A 25,280-nucleotide genomic window follows, 5' to 3' on the forward strand; every position below is an offset into this window, starting at 1 on the left:
TGACAATCGATACAAGCTTCACGCCTCAGAAGATCTAGCCTTGTCGGCTTGTCCGCTCCCATCATCCACGGTAGTGGCAGCTGCCAGCCTCCAATCCAAGCGGCAGCATCTGCATCCTCCACTGCAGCGGCCCAAATCCTTTCCAAGGAGGATAAAGTTCTGGACACCATTGGCAAGAAAGTCTTTTCCAATTCGGCACTCCAACTTCGTCAAGCCAACATCAAGCTCATCCTGGCAGCAGCCAATCTCAGGAGCTAGCTGATTTCCAGGAGTGTATCCCTACGGACAGGCTAGATGACTTCAAAGCCAATTTGTCAGATTTCAAAGTGTTGGCACAAGATATGCTGGAATCTGCGGCACACCACATAGATACCTCAGCCGGAGGCTTTATGGTCGGCGTCGACATCTCCCACCAAGCGTGGCTCCATGCGATGGAAGTTTTCAAACGAAGTGCAGGACAAAGTTCTAGTCCTTTCATTTGATGGCAAGGAGTTGTTCCATTCCTCCACAGATGAGGAACTCACAAAGGCGAGCACTCAGACCACCAAGCCTTTATCGGTACTGGCAAAAGCTCCAGCTAAGGCCCCTTCTACACAGAGATCAGGGTCCCAAACTCTGTCCTCCTCTGGGTTTAGGGTGTTTCAGGATCGCTGTGTGCGCCGGTCTGGGTCGCCCTCCCTCAGAGCCGAGGTACAGAAACTTCTAGACCACAGAGTGGTGGAGCCTGTTCCCCTCAGGGAACAAGGGCAGGGGTACTACTCCCGTCTGTTCAGTGCCCAAACCCAACCAGGCTGATCTGCGCACTATCCTCTATTTCCCAGTTCAATCTTTCTCTCTAAGAGAAGTTCAAGATGATCACTCCTTGCCAAATAAAGTCATCTCCAGAAGATCGACTGGCTCAGCATAGTAGACCTTCAGGACGCATACATGCACGTTATGATATGGAGCCTGTATCGGAAATGTCTGCTGTTCTCCTTGGGAGAAGAACACTTCCAGTTCCGTGTGCTCCCTTTTGGCCTTAGCTCGGCACTGCATGTCTTTACGAAGATGTCGGTCATCGCAGCTTTCCACAGACTGCAGGGGATTCATGTATATCCATATCTTGACGATTGGCTCCTGCGCAGTCCTTACCCCACAGACGGCCTTGGCCAATCTTCAGTCTCTCCTTCAGCTCCTGTTCCATCTTGGGTTGTTGGTGAATTGGCAGAAATCGTCCATGACGGCCTCTCAAGACCTGATTTTCCTGGGTTTTCATTGAGATACTAACGACTGACAGGATTGCAGACCTATCGGCCACGTGGCAGCTCTTTCTCCAGTCCTCGCACATGACGGCCTTGTGGTTCCAAAGACTTCTGGGTCTCATGGCCTCTTGCATGCTAGTTCTACCTCTTGCATGTCTGAAGATGAGGCGCACTCCGCTAGCTCTTCGGAGCAGCTGGTCTCAGGCTTCTGACCCAGGTTCCAAGAAGATCCTGGTTCCTTCCTGCATGACGTTGGATCTACAATGGTGGTCTTCGACCAACAACCTTTTGAGTTGGGGCCTACTTTCAGGACCCCTGCCCACAAGTGATGGTTACCACAGACTCCTCCCTTTTGGGGTGGGGAGTGATGCTAGGTCATCTCGAAGTATTCGACTTATGGGTGCCTCAGGACAGGCAGTTCCACATCCATTATCTGAAGCGCCAGGCTATTTTTTCTGGCGCTCTGGGCCTTTGTCTTCCATTGCGAACAAGGTGGTCAGTATTCGCACAGACAATTCTGTGGCAATGTTTTACTTTAACTAGCAGGGTGGCACCAAGTCACCTCTGCTGGTGGACCTAGCCATACGCGTTTGGGACTGGGCCATTCAACACAAGATTTGGCTCCAGGCTGTACACGTTCCGGGTCACATCACTGTAACTGTGGACTCAGCCGCTAGTCGGCTGCCAGTTACGAATGGGAATTGAACAGCAATGTTCTCCAACATTTTTAGGCAATGGGGCACTCCGCAGGAGGACCTCTTTGTGACTTTTACAAACAGGAAACTTCTCTTTATGCATCCAGAGACGGCCTGGGAGTGTCCGCCTTGGGGCACGCGCTCGAGATCCTGTGGCACAACATGAGAGCTTATGCTTTTCCCCCCATTGCCTCTGATTCATTGGTCACTCTGCAAGCTCACGAGCACATCGAACTGTACCCTCCTCTTCATAGCTCCTTGGTGGCCAGCCAGCTTCTGGTTCTCGGAACTTAAGCATCTGTCGATTCTTCCTCCGATCAGATTGCCGCCGATTCCCAAACTTCTTCACCAGAATGATCACCAGCTGTGGCACCCCTACCGACAATCGTTCAACTTGGCGGCCTGGTGCCTGAATTCAAATCCTTAGCGCAGTTCAATCTGCCCGTGGACAATATGCATATTATCCAAGCGGCCAGGAAACCTTCTATGAGGCCTCAATATAGGAGCAAATGGCTCAGTCTTTGCATCTTGACCCAAGGCATTCTACGGTTGACACTGTTCTTTTGTGTCTCACCTTGCAGCTTCAGGTATTGTCTTGTCTTGCAGAACCTACTTATTGCCCATTGCGGTCTACCTGGCCACGGACAGCTGTTCCTTTTCATTGACTTACCCGTTCATTAAAATACATTTTGCTGGTTTTCTTCACCTCTTCCCGCCGTTTCGCCCCCTTCATCTGAAATGGGATTGGAATGTGGTCCTCACCGCGTTATGCCATAAACCTTTTGAACCCATGGCTATTACCAATCTGTCATGATGCCCGCTCCCGGGGAGCCGGTTCAAGCCCTGCGTCCCCGAAAGCGGACATCCAGTCCCCAAGAAAGGACCCAGCAACCCCATATAGGGGCCCTTTGGACAGTGTCCTGGCGCCATAGGCTCCAGGCTCATTATGGAAGTGCTTGGGTGCACTTACCTGATGCAGACCATGCTGCAGGATCCCGGCCTCCTTGAGGCCTAAAAGGAACTACTTTAGCTGTGGGACTAATTTACCATCCGGGCGTGGTCGGGGAAGGATACATACCTGATTGGAGGAAGGATACATACCTGGAACTTCTTCCAAGGCTATTTAAACCCCACCCGAACAGCCACACGTGCATCGCGTTTTTCTGCATCTAGCAGCTGGACGCTCACCGTGTCTGCTCCTGCATCCTGACTTCTGCCACGCCTGCCAGCATCCTGGTTCACCTGCAAAGGAAGAGAAGAAGAGAACAGAAGAAGGAAAAGTCCTTACCTGCTAAATCCGCATCCCAGAGACATCTCGCCGACAATCCTGAAAAGGAAGACTTTTATTTAAAAGCTCATCACGTCGATCGCTGCAGCGCCGCATTCCACTCAACTTTACAGGGCGCCTCCATGTTCAGCAGCGATCATCCGGATTCGCAGTCACTCCCCAACGCCTAGGGAGAAAAAGACCAGAACAAAAGGTGAGCGAGAGAAGGGAATGAGGAAAGCTAAATCTCCATGTTAAGACTTACCTGTTGATTCATTCCCTCTTCATTTCGGGTCCGCGCCGCATCCTGGCATTTCCGGACCCCGGCCCCTAAGGGGAAAAAGAGACATCAGCGTTAATGAGCGAATGAAAAGACATTACCAAAAAACGCTCCTAAAAACTTACCTGATTTCTACAAGGATTTCACCTCTCATCTCGGGTCGGTGCCTGTTCCCCGGCATTCCGTACCCCGGCCCCTATGGGGAAAAAGACACTAGCATTAATGCATGGACACAAGGGGAACCTCTTATCAAAAAACTTACCTGGAAGCCAAGCAAGTTTCGTTCTCACCAATCCGAAAATCCAGTGAAGTAACTGGATACCAACGCGCCCCTGCATCAGAAGCAGGATGGAGAGCTCGTCCTTCCAGACCCTAAGGTGAGACGCTACGAGGAATCACAGAAGGGTTTCGAGGAGGGTGAGAGGGGAAAGTGGGAGGCTGATTGCATTATCCCGCATACAGTTAATCCCCTATTTTCGCCTACAGAAGGATACTTCTGCGAGCCAGACAAGCCAGATTTGGGGGCCCGGTCCAGTCCGTCTTCCGAACCCTGCGCATCACCTTAGAAGAGGTCACAGCAGCGCTAACCAGGCCGGCGCCTCCGTGGGAGTCAGGTGAGCGTTACACAATCTGAACTTTCATTTCTTGGAAAGTTGCCTTTCTGATCGCAGTGACATCGGCGAGGCGAGTAAGTGAGCTTCAGGCTCTCTGTGGAGCATCTGTTCCTCACTTTCCACAAGGTTGTGCTTCACACTCATCCTTCCTTCCTGCCTAAGGTGGTTACTGATTTTCATCTGAATCAATCGATCTCCTTACCTGTCTTTTTTTTCCTAACCTGGCATCTGATGCTGAGAGAGTTTTACACAACTTGGACGTCAGACGAGCCTTGAAGTTTTACCTCGATAGAGCAAGTGAACTCAGGATCTCCTCGCAACTCTGTCACATTCGGTGACCCGAAGGCGAAACTGGCTTCCAAAGCAAGTATCTCCTGATGGATTGCCTCCTGTATTTTAGAAGCCTATAGCAGTCAAGGCCTTCAGCCTCCGAAAGGCATCCATGCTCATCTTGTACGTGGCAAAGCGGCTGCTGTTGCCTTCCAGAAGTATGACCCTTGTGAAACCATCGCCAAGGTGGCTATGTGGGCTTATTCATCAGCTTTTTGTAAGCATTACTGCTTGGACCTGAGCTCCCGGGCCGATGCCCAATTCGGCCAGGCTGTTCTTAAGAACCTATTCTAAAGAGTTTTTCTATCCACCCCTATTACCTGTGAGGTGTGCTTGGCAATCTCCCACAAGTATGGAGGAAAGGGGATCGGATGGAGTATAACAAAGTTACTCACCGTAGTGACTACCTTACTTCTAGTCCATAGTCCCCTTTCCTCCATACGCCCACCCGCGGGCCCCTCTAAAGTATCCTCCATTATTGCTTAACCCTTTAAGTGCCAAGGACGAGGTATCTCGTCCTTGGAAGTGCATACGCAGTGCCAAGTACGAGATAGCTCGTCCTTTTCGGCACCTTGTTTTGAGCGATCCCTGCAAAGCAGGGATCGCTCAAAACTGTAATCCAACCCCCGGGCTATGTGAGGGGGAGGTCCCCCCTCACTGCCAGGGGGCTGGATTACCTTCAGTTTCACGTCGGCGTGCGTAACGCACGTCGGCGTGAAACTGAAAGTAAATTCCCTGCAGCAGCCATTTTCGGCTGCTGCGGGGAAGATGGAAGGTAAGAGACCTTCTTTGTCCGCCTCGATCTCCGGCTGTATTTCAATCCGGAGATCGAGGCGGGTATCGTTGGAAAGGGGAGATTCTCCCCTTTCCAACGATACCCATTGTGTGGCATTGCTGCCCGCGGATCGGGCGCAGGGCGCGCGATCCGTGGGCAGCAATGCCACCGGATCAATACAGATCCGTTTGTGACGCAGGGGGAGGAGGGGGCTGCTTACTAGGTAAGCGCCCCCCCCCCCCGTGGCCCCAAGGCATGGGGCCACAGCGGCAGAGACCCCTGGGGCAGATGATCACTGCCCCCAGGGGTGAAATAATCAACAACAAAAAAAATCGAGGGAGATGGGAGGGGTTTTGGGGCCCTGGGGCCCACTGGACCACCAGGGATGGAACAAAAGTGGTGTCCCTGGAAAGGGGACTTTCTCCCCTTTCCAAGGACACCACATATGAGGCATTGCTGCCCGCGGATCGGGCGCAGGGCGCGCGATCCGCGGGCAGCAATGCCAGTGGATCAATGAAGATCCATTTGTGACGCAGGGGGAGGGGGGGGCTGCTTACTAGGTAAGCGCCCCCCCCTCCCCCGTGGCCCCAAGGCATGGGGCCACAGCGGCAGAGACCCCTGGGGGCAGATGATCACTGCCCCCAGGGGTGAATACGGGTGGGGAGGGGAAAAAAAAAATCAGAGGGAAGGGGGAGGTGGGAGGGGGTTTGTGGCCCTGGGGCCCACTAGACCACCAGGGATCTTGTAAAAAATGGTGTCCTTGGAAAGGGGGGGTTCCCCCCTTTCCAAGGACACCACATATATGAGGCATTGCTGGTCACGGATCGGCGCAGAGCGCTCGATCCGTGACCAGCAACCCACTAGACCACCATGGATCCGTTTGTGAGGGGGGGGGGAGGGGCTGCCTCAAGTAAGCAGCCCTCTCCCCCTCCCGGCCCCCAAAGCATGGGGGCACATGCATGAGAACCCTGGGGCAGATGGCTGACCATCGGCCCAGGGGAATGAAAAAGAAAAAAATTGAAAGTATGTGGAAAGGGGGTGGGGGGCCACTAGCCACCATGGATTTTTTATTGAATGAAAGGGGGGGAGGGATGCCCCCCCACCGAAGTAGACAGGGACACCCCTTGTAACCCTCCCTGGGGGCAGATATCTGCTCCTAGGAAGGGGCATCTGACCCCAGGGAGGGATGCATGAGGTGGGCCCCCCCTATCTGCCCCCAGGGAGGGTTGCATGAGGTGGGGCCCTCCATTTGGGGTGGGGGGGGGGTTGAGGGCCACCCCCCGTTGCGGTACATCATGCGCTGCCAATTTAGGGTGGCCCTCAGCCCCCCCTAAAAAGCAGCCTGTGATTTTGTATATTTTTTTTTGTTTACCCAACTTTGCTTGGTGCAGATGGGCCCATTAGTGTGGCTATCTGCCCCCAGGGTGCCCAAACCCTACTTCCCCATCTATTGGGGGTCCTGCCCCACCTTTTGGGGTGGCCCTCTCCCCCCTCACCCCAAATGGAGGTGGGGTGTACCTCACGCAGCCGTTTGGAGGAGGCCCAGGAAGGCCTGCATGAGGTGTGTCCCCCAGCCATTGGGGGTGGGGGGGCACCCCAAAAGGTGGGGCAGGACCCCCAATAGATGGGGCAGTAGGGTTTGGGCACCCTGGGGGCAGATAGCCACACTAATGGGCCCATCTGCACCAAGCAAAGTTGGGTAAACAAAAAAAAATATACAAAATCACAGGCTGCTTTTTAGGGGGGGCTGAGGGCCACCCTAAATTGGCAGCGCATGATGTACCGCAACAGGGGGTGGCCCTCAACCCCCCCACCCCAAATGGAGGGCCCCACCTCATGCAACCCTCCCTGGGGGCAGGCAGATAGGGGGGGCCCTCACCTCATGCATCCCTCCCTGGGGTCAGATGCCCCTTCCTGGGAGCAGATATCTGCCCCCAGGGTAGGTGCACCCACGCATGTGAGGTACCGTTTTCATCGGGACACCTGTGGGAACGCAGGACGGTAGGCCATGTGTTGTTGGGGGCGTGTTTCGATGGGTGAGCCGAGCGAAATGTGCGGAAATTGCGTATTTTTCCCCACATTTCGGACTTTGCGGGGGTGTCTTGGTAATAAAATCTGGGGCAATTTGGGCATATCATATCTCTGCGGATTCCCACGGGTGTCCTCTTTTCGGAAATGCATGGGGTTCCCTGTTTTCCTTGGTGGCTTGGACACCCGAGGCCCATATCTGTATGATGTGAGAGTGTGACATTTGCGGTGTGAAAACAGACTTGGGGTTACTTGTGTTTTAGGCTTTCCCCTTGGCGGCCAGGTAGGTGCACCCACACATGTGAGGTACAGTTTTCATCGGGACACCTGTGGGAACGCGTGATGGTAGGCCATGTGTTGTGTTTGTGTGGTTTTCATAACGTTTTGACCCATTTGCTGGAGCCCTTTGTCTCACAACCCTTTCTTTTCCCAAATGTGACCTACATTTAGTCGCTGCTTTAGCCACCATACACTTTTGTAACCTGCACAAGTCACCTACCCTTGAAAAGGTCTGCCTGTGCTCTTTCAAAAAATGTATGGCTGCCGTTCCTCACCACGTTGGTTTTCCCAACTTACACATGCTAAGTGCGTCTGGTCAGGCCGTGAGCGTAAAACTCCTGTGTACCATGGCTCAGTGTTTGGCTTGTGGTATTGCTTGTTTTGTACAAACACTACAAAAATGGTATGCTCTCCTAACTGCAAGAGTCGGGGGAATGTAGCGGAGCATTGCTTTTCTCAAAATTCATAGAAGCCATTGCCGTACCAAGCCAACCATGTCCAACACATACCTTTTTTTTCAGTCATTTTCCCGCTTTTTCCCCATTCGATGGCAGTTTCCCCTACCTAGTTGTTGCCTGACCTATGCAAATCATCCCTTCCTAAACTTGGAATTTTGTCTACTTTTCAGAAATATATGCCTTTCTGTCCTCCAATTTGGCTTTCCTGCCCTTTTCTTCCATTCCGTCCATGCATGTCCAATTGGCAAAAATGGCAAAAATCGCCTACCTCTCACAAAACGGTTGATAACCCCATCAAAATAATTTTTTTCCATTTCCACTCAACCTGTTCCTGAAAGCCAACACATTGGGGAACTCAGCACTGCAAACCATTTGTTCCTAGCTCTTACAAGGAAAAAACCACCGGCTTCTTTGTACATCATTTTATTGGCATTTTTTGAAAAAACCCAAAATTTTCGCACATTTTCCTTATTTTCTCTCACCCCCCTACAGCAACCTGGGATTCCTGGTTGGCGTTACGACCGCCTACATGTGGGAAAAAAAGGAGCCAAATTTGATATCTCATGTAACGAAAAAGTTACAAGCCATTGAATGGCCACATACCAAAATCACCAAAAAAGGCTCTGGCACTGGGGAGAAATACCCATGGCACTTAAAGGGTTAAATGATCTCAGACCTGGCAATGGAAAAGAACTGAAGGGCAATGTGCGGGACGGAGCTCAGGAGAGCAGGGTCATGGATGCGTGTGTGGTGCCCCGCATCAAAATAAAAGGACAAAACAAGATTTGATGCTTAATTACAAAAAATGCTCTGATCCCGTCCCGAAGGACGGAATGTGCCACAAGTATGGAGGAAAGGGTACTATGGACTTAGGAGTAAGGTAGTCACTACGGTGAGTAACTTTGTTATTCTGTATGTCTTTGCAGAAACAAACATCGGAGTATGCCCCACGTTAGGTAAACTTCTAACTATATATAATTGCACCACTAATGTAGAGGTAAAAGCAACAGAAAACAAGATTACATTTATGAGCCGTTGGCACAATGGCAAAATGAACCCTTTATAAGCTGTCAACTTCAACAAAACCTAGGTTTGCTATAATGCTTATTTAGTTATTTTTGTATTAAGCTGATCCAAATAACCCCAAAAACTTTATTTTTACATTGTAAACATGTTAATTTTGATACATTAATTCTGTTTTTTTTGCTCCAGGTCAGACCCGTGGATGAAATGAATCATGATTTCCAAGCGCTTGCACTAGAATCCCGGGGAATGGGAGAGGTAAGTACATTTATGCTTTTAGTTCAAAATATTGGGTTTGGGAAAATTGATAAACGGGCAATAGGGGAGGGCAGGAGAAGACATGCGTAAGAAGCACCATGTTGTGAAGATTTTCACCACTGTCTCATAACAGTCATAGTAACATACACAGTTACCAAAAAGTAATTGCTATGAATATACTTCTGCTGTATTTCAGGCAAATTACAACAGTAGCTGTGCTCCCATTTTTACGTATTGACCCAGGAGAGACCCATACATTTTGCATTGCATACTCCTAGGCGCCTCTCCTTTTCTCCATACTTCTATTTCATCTCTGGAGTGAAGCAAGCACGTTGTTTGCAGCAAGATGAACTGCTATAAACTTTTTAGTCCACTACTCGATTTATAGACTGGAAAGCTGGGTTTACAAATTCTGTCCCGCAACAGACCTAATTATATTGCTCACCCAAACTCTTAGTTTACAGTAGCTATGTGATGATCATTCCTGGGCTCACTATGTTTTGAGAAATACTTTTTTCTTGGCCCTTCCAAGTGTGTGCACTGAAGTGGGAAGAGATTTTCCACAGTATTCAGAATCTGGTAGTTTTTGCTCAGAGTAGGTTTCCTCCAAGCAGGTGAGTAAATCCAGCTCCTTACTGAAACCCTAACCTGAGGGCATGTTCTTGGTCCGGGTGAGTTGCTCCCACCTTTTCCTGCAAGTCATGTCGTACATGGATTTGCCTTGTGATGTATTTCTGGTGGTTTAACACTCGCTGCAAGACTGTGGGCGCAAACTCCCGTAATATAAGAGTAAGCAACAGAGGTTCGGCATAGTCTTTCTTCATCTGTAGAGCAGTATGACTGTTAAAATTATCTATTACCTCACGAATTTGCCTTGGCTGCATCTACCTAGGTTTGCTGTTATCATGCACACAGCTCTGCCTATCAAACCAATTCTCTTGGAGAGCTAAGAGCTCTCAGCATGGGTAGGAAATCCTGCGTCTCTACAGGTTCCTCACCTTATAGTTTGTAATCTCTTATTACTCTACCACCACCAAAGGTGCCAACCTCACCTCTGCCACTCCTACACGAGAATGCAATACCTCCTCCATGGCCATCTGAGTTCTGTTCTCTTTTCTGATGAATTCACCTGCACCAGTGTCCGCTTGCAGTACCTGTTATTCCTTATTCCAGTCCCACCACCGTGAGGAGCCTTTGCAGGATCTGCTGTCATTCACTGTAGGATTTGACATGGAGAAAGAGGAACGCCTTCTGTCTTTGATTCAGGCTTTTCACAAGAGGCATCTAGAGACGATAGAATTTTGGAGTTGCCAACACCTATGCCCTCCTGCAATGAAGACTGGAGTTCTAGCCTGTGTCCTTTTAGCCAATTCAAACATGGCTGATATCTCTCGTCTGATGTGCTTAGTGACTCTACAAAACATTGTCTTACCACTTCATAATAATTAACAGAAGGTTAGTCACAAAATCCTGGTTGGTGCCTGAGAAAAATATTTGCCTGGGATTTAAACCCCAGCCCTGGCTCGCTCTGTGGCGGTCTCTACAGTCTTAATTGTTGGAACAGGTCCCCATCTCTACCACCTCATACAGCCCCTTTGCCTAACAGTAGCTTAAAAAGAGTCAGTGGTTGTTGTAAATGTGTACCTGAAAAGCTCCTTGAATCTAAGAACGTCAGATGTGGATCCATTCCTTGTAGCCTGCCACACCAGCCTCTAGTAGGAGGTAGCAGCTTTGTGTTATATCTTCCTCCATAGCACAAAGTGAAGTTTTACTGAAGCCAAAATTGTTGAACATGCTGTTTAAGGCAGCCGCAGGGCTTCTTAATATGGCTGGAAGAGGGAAGAGCAATGGGTGTGAAGTGTAGTGAGAAGCTTGGTGCAGATAAACTGGCTAATCCTAGAGGCTCAGGGAAAATTTAGGTGGGCCTTCCATTTGAACAAGTGTGTTTATTCTATCTGACTATGAATGAGGAATTATCGCAAGAAAAAGGAAGCACTGTCGCAGCTATTGGTTTATCAGCGATCGCTAAGCCTGTGTCTGCTTCTTCTGCTTTGCCAAAGCAGATGGAAGCTGGGCCTTTCAAGACTTTGAATAGACGATCATGACAATTTGGCAGAGGTTCTGACCAGTCAACTCTTTTTTCATGCAGAAACCACATCTGCTTACAAGTGCAAGAAATGGCCCATCCCATGTCCATTATCGCATATCCCACTACAGCCCGTGATGGGTGGGAGAAGTGTAAAAGGTCTCTCTAGATTGTTGCCTGGAAGCTGGTTTCCTGACGCTTTTGGAGAATCTTGATAATTTCAGGTGGATACAGGCTTCTCTCTCTTCCTCCCATAAACGTCTTTCATCAAACTTGTATGAGATATTGCTGAAGTTGCAACAGATAACAGGCATCCATGTCTGAGGTCACTGAGCAATGACCGATCTTGCAGAAGGCCACTTGCACAAGGCCAACCCTGTAGGGTTGCTTTCTGCTTCTCACCCTGCCCTGTGACTCTTTAGGGCCCCCAGACTCCTCACGCTTGTTTCAACTCCCTTCCCTCCACCCCCCTTCTTCCAGCTCCCGCACTGGCTCCCACCACTTACCTTTCTTCCATTAGCTATCTGGATCCCACTAGGGAGAAACCTGCATGCTCTTGAGCAGTGGCCTCCGCAACGGGCTCTAGACCACTAACAGATAAATCAGTGTGAGGGCTTGTTATTTCGCTTTTCCAAAGAAAGCCAAGTGGGGCTTGAGATCATTTTTGAAAAGGAACACAGTACTTCCAGTTAGCAATGCTCTTGTGCTTCCTTGTCTACTTCTGTAAGTAGGTAGTAAACCTATTCTACTTCCTTCTGAACTCCTGATAAGATATAAGATGCTAAATGTGAATTTTCCTCAGAACATCGGTTTCTATTCTGATTGCACTTTTGTCTGCTGTATTCTCCTGAACCTATGCTTCTCAAGATGGGCTTGGGTTTTCACTGTTCATTCCTAACAAAAATAAACTTTTGCTACTGTTAATGAACTAAACTGTTTCCATCTACCATAACCTAGCTAAAAATGCTTGAGTGACTGCTGCAATTTGTGATGTTTTGTTCAACTTACCTACTTGCGAAAAACAATGTGCTATTTTGATAGCTGGTGTCCTTTCGAGACTTTCTATGGTCACGGTCTTTCTGCTTAGTTTCAGCACATTGTGCTCTGAATTGACTGGACTGCTTGTAGTTCTCTGTACGTAAATCAGATCTGCATGATCTCAGAGCAACGGCTGCAGTGTGCATGCTAAACACTCAGATCAGCTTGCTCAGTGAGGCTGATAGCAGTGCTTAGCTTTGCCCACCACTGACCAAAAATGTCAGCTGATTTATTAACTGATGTGTAGAGTTTTCCGGCATAATGTTCTTGGTACCAGACTAAGTGTGGCCTAATGGTGCAATATTTGCTAGTCAGACAAACTGAGCATGTAGTATTCCCCCTTATTAAATTATTAAAAGCACAGTAAACTATCTACAATAGTCCCAATTGCTACATTGTTGTGGACCAGCAGGCTTGAGCGAGTGACACCTGAATTGTATGACGGCCCTTAAAGAGGGAGAATGAAAATGAGCCTTAAATAGACAAAGTGGGGAATAAATACAGGGAGCTAAGGCTTTAAGCTACCGCTTCAGGCACAAATTCAGTGTAACAGTGAATTCACCTGATGGTCTTGAGGCAAGGTGAAGCAGCACCCCTTGATTGCTCCCTTCTCAGAGCCACCATCTTAAAATTGTTTTAAAAGTTAAGCTTTAAGCCCATACAATCCCTATAGTGGGTGGGGGCGAGAAAACAGGTATGCAAGCTTGTGCTCGGAACTCCAACTACTTCTGTCATTGGTCTGGGTGCAGGGAGTGCAGTAGCACAAGTAGGACAAGTCTCAGTCCTTGGCTGATTTCAGCTCCTGAATTGGGTTTGCCTAGACACTGATACCATGCTTCTCTGAGACTATTGTGCAATCTTCCAACAGGGCGGTCCGGCACCTCAAAGCAGCAGCCACAGCAGTTCTACAAAAAGAGCGCCACCACCCCACTCCCACGACGCGACAGACTGGCAGCAGCAAAGTTTACTCCGATTAGGGCACAGCAGGTCCTGAAGACTGCTTCAGGATCGCCACATCAGGATGGATAGTCCTTGTTGACCTGCAATGTCCAACGAGATGGCGACTGCTGCACTGGGAATCCCAGTGCAAAGCTTGGCAGCCCCCGGGATGGCCCGCAGACACATTGGACGCTTCTGGTTGCAGGCTTCTTGTGGAATGGTTGTTCCCAACAGTCCAAGGGTTGAATCGCCAACAAGTGTCTTCTAGGATCGTTGCAAGAGAGGCAGGTCTTCACCGGTACTTGGCTTTAGCAATCCTTGTCCTCCGCTTCAGTCTTTGTGTCTTCAGCATGATGCTCTTCTTCAGAGTCTTCACTTTGGGGAATGGCTGCGCGACTCACCCTTTTTTATCCCAAATGTGGACTGGGGGATACCTTTGAGACACCTGAAGGTGTCTCACATGCTAGTCCCCGGGGATCTGTCTTCCAGGTGGCCAAGACAAAGCCACAGCTTTTGTATTCGGTTCCTGGGAGTTGGCCAGTGCGGGAGGATCACCTGGATGAGGGGAATGGGAGTGGGACACTGGATCTGAGACGCGGTATCCCCTTCAACACCTTTTCCCCATCCTACCAGGTAGGATACTTAGGAACTCAACCTCCCACCCCTTCTCTACACAAACCCTATCACAGACGGCACACCGTGAGTGAAAACGGTATAACACCAGAGCTTCACCAAGCTCATGGTGATGGTGGCAGCGTACCTCAGGAGAGGGGGGATTCACGTCTACCCCTACCTGGACGATTGGTTGATCAGGGCGTGCTCTCCGGAGCAAGCCCTGGATCACCTCTCTGTCACATGCCATTCCCCCCTCACAAGCTGGGCTTCTCCCTCCCATTTAAAGAAGTCGCATTTGACACCTTCCCAGCAGCTGAAATACATCAGTGCAGTGCTCGACACGTCACTGGGGCAGTGTTCGCCTCCCCAGGTGAGGGCTCATCACATTCTGCAGATGGTGGACAAGTTTCAACGTGCCCAGAGTCTCCTGGCTTCCGAATTCTTAAGGTTGCTCAGCCTAATGGCATCCTGCATTTTTCTGGTGCCCGAGGCCAGACTGCGGATGAGATCCCTGCAGTGGGCTCTCAAGATGCAGTGGTCGCAGTTCTCCGGCAAGATGTCGGATCCTGTTCAGATTCCGACCTCGGTCGCCCAGTATCTTCTATGGTGGGCCGACAAAGGCAATCTGATGAAGGGAGCTCCGTTTTGGCAACCATGGCCGGAGGTGACTATCGTGAAGGATGCATCCCTCACAGGATGGGGCGGTCATGCCAATGGGTTGACAGCCAGCGGCCGTTGGACTCCGTCGGAGTCCAGACTCCACATCAATGTGTTAGAGCTGAGGGCCATCAGTCTAGCCCTGAAGGCTTTTCTGCCGTTTGTGCGGGGGAAGACTGTCTTGGTTATGACGGACAAGACAGTGGCCATGCATTAACTAAGCAAAAAAGGGGGGGCAGGGTCACTCCTGTTGTGCAGGGAGGCGATGCAGCTCTGGTTCTGGCCATCCAACAGGAAATCTCGATCTCGGCAGTTAATCTGGCCAGAGACGAAAATGCGGCGGTGGACACTCTGAGCAGGAAGAGCACGGTCTCTGACAAGTGGGAGTTGGCTCAGGAAGTCCTTTTGGATATCTTCGCCCTTTGGGCAACCCCACAAGTGGATCTCTTCGCCACCAGTGTCAACCGGAAGTGTGAGAGATTTTGCTCATGTGAATTTCCCCCAAGAGGATCCCTAGGGGACGCGTTCGTAGTGAAGTGGTCCTTCCCACTGCTGTACGCATTTCCTCAGTCCCCGTCATTCCTCAAGTGTTGCGGAGGTTATGGAGGTTCGGTTCCCGAATGATCCTCTTCGAGGGGATTGGGTCCTCCGACGTATTCCATATCTATGACAGCAATCATCACAGCTGTGCTGCTTTGCAAAATTGTCTGCGTCCTGCGTCGATTACGTCAATACGCTGTCCTCAAGGGTCTCCGTCGAGCCGATGTCACCGGATGTCATAAGTAGGACGCACGACGCCCATAGCCTCAGTTCTGTTTTTTCCGCGAACGTGTTCGCTTCGGAGATCTCGGCGCGCCTCGGTTCTACTGAATCCTGTTCTTTCGGTTCTTCGAACCTATTCGTTTGTGTATTGAAAATGAGGTCTTCGGCTTCTTCCACCCCGCGGTCAGGTTTTAAGAAGTGTCAGGTGTGCGGGTTCAAGATGTCGTTGACGGACACGCACAACGCTTGCCTGTGCTGCCTCGGGGAGGCCCACGATACGGATGACTGTGTTGACTGCCAGTTGCTTACATCAAAGGCCTTGCGGGAGCATAGGAAGCTGCTGTCTGTGGGTAAGGTGGCCAAGCCCCGGAAGTCGCGATCCACTGGACTTTCGACGGACGATTCGAGGGGCGACTCCGCATCGTCGTCGTGAGTCCAGGGGGGTCTCAGTCCAGGAGTCGGTCTCGCCTTTACTCTGCCTCTTCGAGGCACTCATGAAAGCGCCGTCACAGGTCGCCTTCCCCGTCCGCCCGTCTGTGGATTGCTTGTCCCAACAAGCATTCCACTCCTGAGGAATGGGATTCCTTCCGAAAGGAGATGATGGCGATTTTTCAATCGCAGGGTTCCGGTCCATCCGTGCTGTCTAAGGATGCCGGCCGTGAAAGTGCTAGAGATGCCGCTCGTCCCCCTTCGGGCTTGAGCGGTCGTCACGACCACCGGGCGCCTTCGAGGTCCCGGTCAGACAAGGATGGTCGCTCTAGACATGCCCGTTCCAGGTCCCGATCCTCGCAGCCCTCGAGACCGCGTGAGCCTGTGAAGTCTTCGAGGAAGACATCGACGCCTGCGGCACCGAGGTCGTCGAGGGACTCTCTCGAGGCTCCGCCTCCTAGGAAGTCGTCGACGCCATTGGCGCCCAGGCCGTCGAAGGACCCGCTAGAGGCCTGTGTCGACGCGGTCGAAGTTGTCGGCGCCTCGCTCAACGCCGATTCAGTCGACGCCCTCGATGCCTTTTGAGGCTGCTTTGTCAGAGGTACCCAGTGGCACGGTGGAACCCCCGAGAAAGGCTCTGGACAAGGCTAAGCATGTCTTTGTCCCTTTTTCTGTGCCCTCTTTCCCCCCTCTGGATTTTATTTCTGAGGGGATGAGGGATCTGAGGAAGGTTTGGTGCCTGAGGAGGTGCATGACGAGATCTTGTCTGGTCACAGCCAGATTGAAGACCTGCGTCAGTCACTGCATGACGCCAGTGGTCTGGACACCTCTCCGGAGGTGGAGTTCTGTCGGCCTGAGCCTGGCACCCATGCCGAGTTCTTGTACCGGTGCCTTATGTCGAGGGTCACAGAATACTTGGGGTGGTCTGCGCCACCTGTGGATTTTCTGCAGGATGACCTGACTGACATCCTCGACCAAGGTCCTCCAACTGACCCGGTACTGCCATTCAATATGGCTTTGCAAAGAAGGGTGGCTACAGCTTGGACTGCTCCGGAGAGTCTCCCGGCAATGAGCAAGTCCTTGCTGCGAAAATACCACCCAGCCAGTAGTGACCCCTGCTACTTCACCACGCACCCCACTCCGGAGAGTTTGGTGGCGCTGGCAGCCACGGCCCCAGCAAAGCAGGCGTCGTACCCTACCATCCCTCCTGATGGGGACAAGAGTTTTGATGACTGGGCGAAGAAAGTGTTTTCTTCAAGGGGTATGGCTTTACAGGCAGCCAACTCCGTGTGTGCCTTGTCACGTTTCACGCACACTCTGTGGAACTGTATTTCCTTGAGGGCTGAACATATTCCCAAAGGGGAGGAACGGATGGTTTTCTTGCTATTGTACAGGATGGCAAGGATGCCATGTGTGAGACCGTTCAGTCGGGTTTGGACATGGCAGATTGTGTCAGCCGGTCCATGGCGGCGAGCACTGTAATACGCAGGTTTGCGTGGTTGCGGAAGTGGGGGTTTGCTCCTGATGTGCAGGCCCGGCTCCTCAACATGCCCTTTGATGGTGAACATCTTTTTGGCAGCAAGGCTGACGAGAGCCTTGAGAGGTTGCAGACCGCCAACGCTGCAGCAAAGTCGTTGAGCGCTGCAGTTCGCCAACTTCCGCCTTTTCGTCCTAGGGGACAGCAATGGAGGGGAGGTTCCTTTCGTTATTACTCATCCTTTAGTATATCGGGAGGAGCTGGAAGTCAAAGGGGCCACCGTAGGAGTGCCAGAGGTGGAAAACAGGGTACTCAAGGTGCCAAGGCTGCTCGGGCAGTTGCCTCTCTGCCCTCAGGCACTGCCGCAGCCGCTTCTGCTCAGTCATGAGGCCATGTCCCATGGTTCGCCGGTTGGGGAAAGGCTGGCGCAGCATCATGTACAGTGGCGTGCCATTACGTCAGATGTGTGGGTTCTGGAGATCATAGCCCACGGCTACTGTCTTCCTTTCCGGCAGAGGCCTCACGACAATCCACCTGGGAATCTCTTTGAAGAGTCTGGATCCGCTCCTTGCACTGGAAATTCAATCCCTGCTGGAGAGGCGCCATAGAACTGGTGCCTGTAGCGGAGAGGAACAAGGGATGGTATTCCCCTTTTTTTTTGATTTCGAAGAAAGACAGGGGATTGAGACCCATCATGGACTTGGGCGGTTTGAACAAGCTCCTCAGGAAGGACAAGTTCAAGATGGTTACTCTTTGTTAACTCCTCAATGCCCTTCAACTTCAGGACTGGTTGGTGTGTCTCGACCTCAAGGAGGCTTATTTTCATGTCGATCCATCCAAAGCACAAGAAGTACCTGAGGTTCACGGTTGGCGACTCGCACTTTCAGTTTCGGGTCCTGCCGTTCGGATTGCTGCCCCGAGGGTCTTCACCAAGCTCATGGTGGTGGTGGCGGCGTATCTCAGGAAAGGGGGGATTCATGTCTACCCCTACCTGGATGATTGGTTGATCAGGGCGCGCTCTCCCAGGCAAGTCCTGGATCATCTGTCCGTCACCTGCCACTCCCTTCACAAGCTGGGCTTCTCCCTCAACTTGAAGTCCCATTTGATGCCAACCCAGCGGCTCCAGTACATCGGAGCAGTGCTCGACACAACCCTGGGGCAATGTTTTCCTCCCCAGGTTGAGGGCTCATCACATTCAGCAGATGGTGCAAAGGTTTCGACATGCACAGAGTCTCCCGGCGTTCGAGTTCTTGAGGTTGCTCGGCCTCATGGCATCCTGCATTCTTCTGGTGCCGGAGGCCAGGTTGCGGATGAGATCTCTGCAGTGGGCCCTCAAGATGCAGTAGTCTCAGTCCTCCGCAGGATGTCTGACCCCGTTCAGGTGCCGCCCTCAGTCGCCCAGGACCTTCTGTGGTGGGCCGTCAAAGGCAATCTGATGAAGGGCGCTCTGTTTTGGCTACCCTGGCCAGAGGTGACAATCGTGACGGACGCATCCCTCACGGGATGGGGAGCTCATGCCAACGAGTTGACAGTCAGCGGTCATTGGTCTCCGGAGTCCAGACTCCATATCAATCTGTTGGAGCGGAGGGCCGTCAGGCTTGCCCTGAAGGCTTTTCTGCCGACTGTGCGAGGAAAGAATGTCCCGATTCTGACGGACAACACAGTGGCCATGCACTACCTCAACAAAAAGGGGGGGGGGGCAGGGTCACTCCCTCTTTGCAGAGAGGCGATGCAGCTCTGGTTCTGGGCCATCCAGCAGGAAGTTTCGATCTCGGCAATTCATCTGGTGGAAGACGAAAATGAGACGACGGACGCTCTGAGCAGGCAGAGTGCGATCTCTCACGAGTGGGAACTCGCTCAGGAGATTCTCCTGGAGATCTTCGCCCTTTGGGGGGACCCCTCAGGTGGATCTCTTCGCCTCCAGTGTCAACCGGAAGTGCGAAAGGTTCTGCTCGCAGGAATTTTCTCCAAAAGGAGCCTTAGGAGACGCGTTTGTGGTGGAGTGGTCCTTCCCACTGCTGTATGCGTTTCCTCCAGTCCCCGTCATCCCGCAAGTGCTGCAGAGGTTACGGAGGTATAAGGATTGGGACCTCCCTGAAGATGTGATGGAGTTGTTGCTTTCGGCCAGACGGCTGGCAACAAAGTCCCTGTACCGTTACCGTTGGAGAAAGTTCTGCGACTGGTGCAGGGTTAAGAATGTGGATCCTTTTTCATGTGACATGCCTGTGGTTCTGTCTTTTTTGCTTTCGTTGGCCCACAGGGTCCTGCAAGTGGGTACTGTTAAAGATTACCTGGCGGTGCTGTCTATATTTAAGCGCTCGTCTGAGGAGTGTTCTTATTTCAAAATTCCTTTAATTTCTCAGTTTCTCAAAGGACTTACTAATGTGTTTCCGCCATCACCTTTCCAGGTTCCTGGTTGGGATTTGAACCTTGTTCTGAAATTCCTTATGGGTGCTCCGTTTGAGCCTTTACATTCTTGTCCTTTGAGGCTGTTAACCTTTAAAACTGTGGTTTTAGTTGTGGTCACTTCCGCTCAGTTAAGTCACCCTTCACTGTGTTTCATATGGACAGGGTTGTCCTTGGAGTTCGTCCTTCCTTTCTTCCGAAGGGGGTGTCGGAATTTCATTTGAGCCAGAAGGTTATTCCTCCGGCATTTTAGCCACCTCCACATCCTGGTAAGGAAGAGGAGAGGCTCCATAGATTGGATCCTAGGAGAGCTTTAAGTTTCTACATTTCTCGCATGTCCCGGGTCAGAGTGGACGATCAGCTCTTTATTGGTTATGCTGGAAGGCGTTTGGGACAAGCTGTGACGAAGCAGACTTTGTCTAGATGGATTATCTTGGCAGTTTCTGAATGTTACCGCTTGGCGGGTAAGGACCCTCCGGTAGGCTTACGGGCCCATTCTACTAGGGGTATGGCTGCCTGTACTGCCCTGCAGCAGGGTGTTCCTATTCGTAACATCTGTGATGCAGCCACTTGGGCTTCGGTCCATACTTTTGTACGTCACTACTCCCTCGATTCTATCCATGGGCTGGATCTGGCCTTTGGCAAGGCGGCCCTTTAGTCTGCAATTTGATTGGGCGTTCTAAATTTCTATATTCTAAATTCTTTTCCCTCCTCCCTACGTTGGTATTGCTTTGGGAGTCTGTCATAGATATGGAATATGTCGGAGGACCCAATCCCCTCGAAGAACAAGTTACTCTTACCTGGTAACATTCTTTGGATGGGATGGTCTGACGACGTATTCCATATCGCTCCTTCCCTACAGAATTTCTTATGCTATTGCAGCTTTTCCGCAAGGCTCTGTGGTCAGACTGGCAGTGGTTTGGTGCCACACGTTCTGTGGAAAAAAACTACAACTGAGGCGCGTGTCCTACTTAAAACATCCGGTGACGTCGGCTCGACGGAGGCCCTCGAGGACAGCATATCGACGTGATTGATGCAGGACGCAGATGCCGAAAACAGCACAGCTGTGGTGATTACTGTCATAGATATGGAATACGTCATCGGACCATCCCATCGAAAGAACGTTACCAGGTAAGAGAGTAACTTGTTAATTGCTCCGTATTGGGCCAGGAGAGCGTGGTACCTGGACCTTCTCGACATGTCCATCTGCCCTCCCCGCCGTCTTCTCTACCGAGACGATTGCTCTCACGAGAGGGAGGGAGGTCAGGTTCTCCATCCAGAGGTTGGGTCTCTAAACCTTTATGCTTGGTATCTGAAAGGTTGAGATACAAGGATGTGGGACCTCCCCGAGGAGGCGATGGAGGTTTTGCTTTCAGCCAGGCGGCCCGCAAAGAAATCCCTGTACCGTTGCTGTTGGTGGAAGTTCTGCGACTGAAAAGGATCCACATTCTGTTCCCTGCACCAATGTTCCTGTTAGGGAGAATTCTCATTCCATGGCTAATTTCCCTTAACTATATAGTCCCCCAGCAGCTTTGCTGGATTTGAAGGGTTTGTTTTTTTCTCCTGCTAAGGGTGAGACTCTTTTTCCCCACTCTTAGGCATATTTGCTGTGTTCCAGGCTATTTTTTGTGTTTAATGTCTATGGGGTTTATCTCACCCTCATATGAACCATCTTTATCCACATGTTACACAGCAACCTCGTGCAGTGAGACAGGGGTGTCGTAGCGACCCCCAAACATAAACTCCATACCCTGGGACTGACCACTGTCTGGCAGGGCATGTAAAGTCCCCATTGACTTTACTAGTCACTCTTTATGAACAAAACCAGTACAACGCATCTTAATATGGAGGTACTAGAAAGGGTTAATAGTTTTTCCCCTATGTTCATTTTCGAGAGAGTCCCGTACAATCCTTCTCTCAAATGTTTCTGGCTGGTGGCAGTGGTTACTACCAAAAATATTCAACCGCAAATATTTTCCTGTGGGATTTTCCCATTTTTCGAGGCTACCACATTTACTGACAGCCTCTAACATGCCGCCAGTTTATTTTAATTTTAACTTTACTCTGGTAGGTTTCATTTGGCAGAACTTTTACATAAATTCTCGTGTCTTTCTCTAAAATCCTAACCCAGGTCGGGGATCCTTTGTTCGTCGTTTTGGCGGGCTTCTACCAAGAAGCCCTCCTTTCGGCGCCACTGAGTCTGGGGTGGACCCATTGTGTGGGAGGGGGAGTAGGACCCCTGGACAGGGTTGCCTCAGCAACCCATGTCGCACTCTGCCCTGATAGGCTGGAGGGTCTCCCGCCAGGATGATCACTCCACTGTGTGCGTGACAGCTAGGCTGTATAAATGGGGATCTTTTTGCATAAAGGCAGGGTCTTGAGGACTGGAGGAGCAAGACGTTGCCACTGGAACTAAGTAGCCGAAGAGGAGAGAAGCCAAAGACACCTGAATCAACTGACCCACCGGTGAAGCCCTGCTGCAGCGTCTCACCACTTTTCTCCACACGACGAGAGAAGATCTTCATCTGCAAGAGCCTTCTTCCCTTGAGCTGGTGGGGCCAACCAGTTTGCCAATCGCCTTCCCGGACTTGCCTTGGTCGAATCGCCAGTGCCCTGCACTCGGAGACCGGATAGCCAGGCACCCATCCACCCGGACCGCGATTTAAACGAGCGTAACTTTTATTTCGTTTGGCAGCACAACGGCTGGTTTCATGCTTGGGCAGCGCAGTAACTCGAACCTTCCTCCACGAGAGCCTCTCTTCCTCTGCTGGATCTCCCGAACTGCCAGGAACAACCGCCACTGCAGGAGCCTCTTCTACATTTTAAGGTACTTTGTTATGCCAGGCCTTCCTTTTCGTTTGGTAGTGCTAAAGGTGTTTTAAATCCTTTACCTACCTGTTGGGTTGGCCACCCCGATCATCTAACATTGTCTTTCACACTCTGCAACCACCTTTTCGAATCATTTAACAAAGACTTGACTGCCGCTACAAGAACATTTTGTTCCTGGGCTCTTTGCCCTGTACCACTGACTCTGGCACAGGCCTATTGACTCTGGCTAAATCTGTTACAACTGCCTTCTCTAGATTGCTTCTTACCTAGAAATGTGTTGGTGCACCCAACTCTTATAACCACCTCTTCCTTGCCACTTTTTAAAGGTGTGAAGTGCCATTTTGCTCGGTTTTCACCTAATTATTATACATGTTAAAGTACTGCCATGCCTAAACTTGTTCACAATCTTATTGGGAAGTATTGCTAGGGTGACTAAGAGTGTATTCCTGTATAACCTGTTCTTTCCCCTCCCTTGTGAAAAATTGAGAGTGCCATTTGGGTTTGATTTTCACTGTGCCGTTTTGCTCAGTTTTCACTCTTGCTCAAACTTGTCTACAATTTAACTAGGGAGTTGTGTATACTTTTCTTGACTTCAAGTGGGTACCATTAAGGGTTACCTGGTGGCGCGGTCCATATTTAAGCGCTCGTCTGAGGAGTGTTCTTACTTTAAGATTCCTTTTGATTTCTCCGTTTCCAAAAGGACTAACTAATGTGTTTCCACCGTCACCTTTCCAGGTGCCGGGTTGGGATTTGAATTTTGTGTTTAAGTTTGTAATGGGAGCACCGTTACAGCCCTTGCGTTTTTGTCCATTGCGACTGTCTTCTTAACTGTGTTTTTAGTTGCAGTTACTTATGTATTCAGAGTGAGTGAATTGCAGGTACTTTCTGCCAAGCTACCCTTTACTGTTTTCCATAAGGACAGGGTTGTCCTGCGGGCTCGACCTTCTTTTCTTCCGAAGGTTGTGTCTGAATTTCATTTGAGCCAGAGTGGTGTTCTTCTGGTGTTTTATCCTCCTCCGCATCCTGGTAAGGAAGAGGAGAGGCTCCATTGGTTGGATTCTAGGAGAGCTTTAAGCATCTAACTTTCGTGGATATCCCGGGTCAGAATGGACGATCAGCTTTTTGTTGGTTATTCTGGACACCGGTTGGTTCATGCTGTTTCCAAACTGACCTTGTCGAGAGTGATTACCTTGACTATCACTGAGTGCTACCATTTTGGCGGGGAAAGACCCTCCGGTAGGCTTATGGGCTCACTCCACTAGAGGTGTGGCTGCCTCCACTACTCTGCAAAGGCGTGTTCCTATTCGCAATATTTGTGAAGCAGCCACATGGGCTTCTGTCCATACTTTTGTTAAACACTATTCCCTGGACTCCATCCATGAGCAGGATTTGGCCTTTGGTAAGGCAGTCCTCTATTCAGCCATTTGATTGGACCCTCTAAATTTTGCAATCTAAATTCTTTCCCTCTTTAGTGTGGTACTGCTTTGGTAGTCTGTCATAGATGTGGAATACGTCGGAGGACACGATTCCTTCGAAGAACAAGTTTCTCACCAAACTGGTAACGTTCTTTCGATGGGATGTTCCTCCGTATTCCACATCGCCCTCCCAGCCTGCCCTGCTGGAGAATTTCCTCTGTGATTGCAGCTTCCATTCCGCAAGGCTGTAGGCTGTTATACTGGCAGGAGACTGGTGTCACACGTTCTGAGGGAAAAAAATAAACTGAGGCAATGGCAGCTGTGCGTCCTATATATAACATCCGGGGATGTCGACCCTCGACGGAGGCCCTCGAGGGACATGGGTTCCACCCCATCGACTCAAGATGCCCTCTGCTGAAGTGTTTCCGAAGTGCACAGCTGTGGGACACAACTGTCATAGATGTGGAATACGTCAGAGGAACATCCCATCGAAAGAACGTTACCAGTTTGGTAAGTAAGAAACTTGTTCGTTTCCCTGTATGTATATAAATGTATATGTATATAGGGAGTTCACCTAGGGGGCGATAACTAGGGGCAGCTTTGGTGGGTGTAACTCCAGAAAAGGAGAAATAGCCTTGAGCGTAGTGATCGGCAAGATGTTCTTAAAGAGGGTCTAAGGTCCTTCCGGAAATGTAGGGTGGAAAGATATTAAAACATAGAAGTAAATACCTAGTGCCTGTACAAAGAGTGCGTTGTCCTAAAAGACACAGCACACTGCTTACTACTATATTGTAGGTCCACTATCTGGTAGCAGGTACACAATATATAGAGACAAGTGGTGGGAAGAAACGGGAAACTGACTGTAAAATAGCTGAAATAGTCCTTCACAAGCCCGAGTGCCAACCTCAGCAAAGTCACAGTATTGTAGGACTTCTGGACATATTCTTTCCGAAATTCAAATGCACACATCAGTTAATGAAGGTTTTTGGGGTGGTTGGTGCAGTACGTGGGGCGGGATGATTCTAAAACAAAGCCTTTGTTTTTCAAGTACATGTTCTGAACATTGACTTACTGTTGTTGTGTGCAATTTCATCACCCTATTGGCCCCACTCTCCTGCTCCGAGGAAGCCTTGATTGTTCCTAGGAGAGTCGGATATTTATGGGAGAAGCCTTGCACCCTAGTTGTGGGTTCATGTTTCTTTGACTTGCTCATAGGGCTTAAGAAAATGGAAACCTCTTTTTCTGTAACCCCTTATCGTCTGTTTCTGATGTTTGTCAATCTGCTTAGAATCACATGCTGTGCATAGTCCGACATCCAGTGGGAACCGCAGAATATTGCATCTTGTCTTTCGAAAATCGAAAGGGGACGTCGACATGAG

General features: G+C 50.4%; 1 protein-coding gene across 7 annotated transcripts in view; it reads left to right on the top strand.

The window, feature by feature from the left end:
* The window catches only part of PUM2 (pumilio RNA binding family member 2), a 2,101,998-nt gene that overhangs the window by 280,931 nt on the left and 1,795,787 nt on the right, over nt 1–25,280 (top strand). For all 7 annotated transcript variants that reach the window (XM_069605904.1, XM_069605906.1, XM_069605907.1 and 4 more), the window contains one exon: nt 9,180–9,248. In XM_069605904.1, the coding sequence (XP_069462005.1) occupies nt 9,180–9,248 (69 nt within the window). The remainder of the gene's footprint in view (nt 1–9,179; nt 9,249–25,280) is intronic.

This window comes from Ambystoma mexicanum, chromosome 4p, assembly GCF_040938575.1.
Source record: "Ambystoma mexicanum isolate Mex_15411 chromosome 4p, UKY_AmexF1_1, whole genome shotgun sequence".
Lineage (NCBI taxonomy): Eukaryota > Metazoa > Chordata > Amphibia > Caudata > Ambystomatidae > Ambystoma > Ambystoma mexicanum.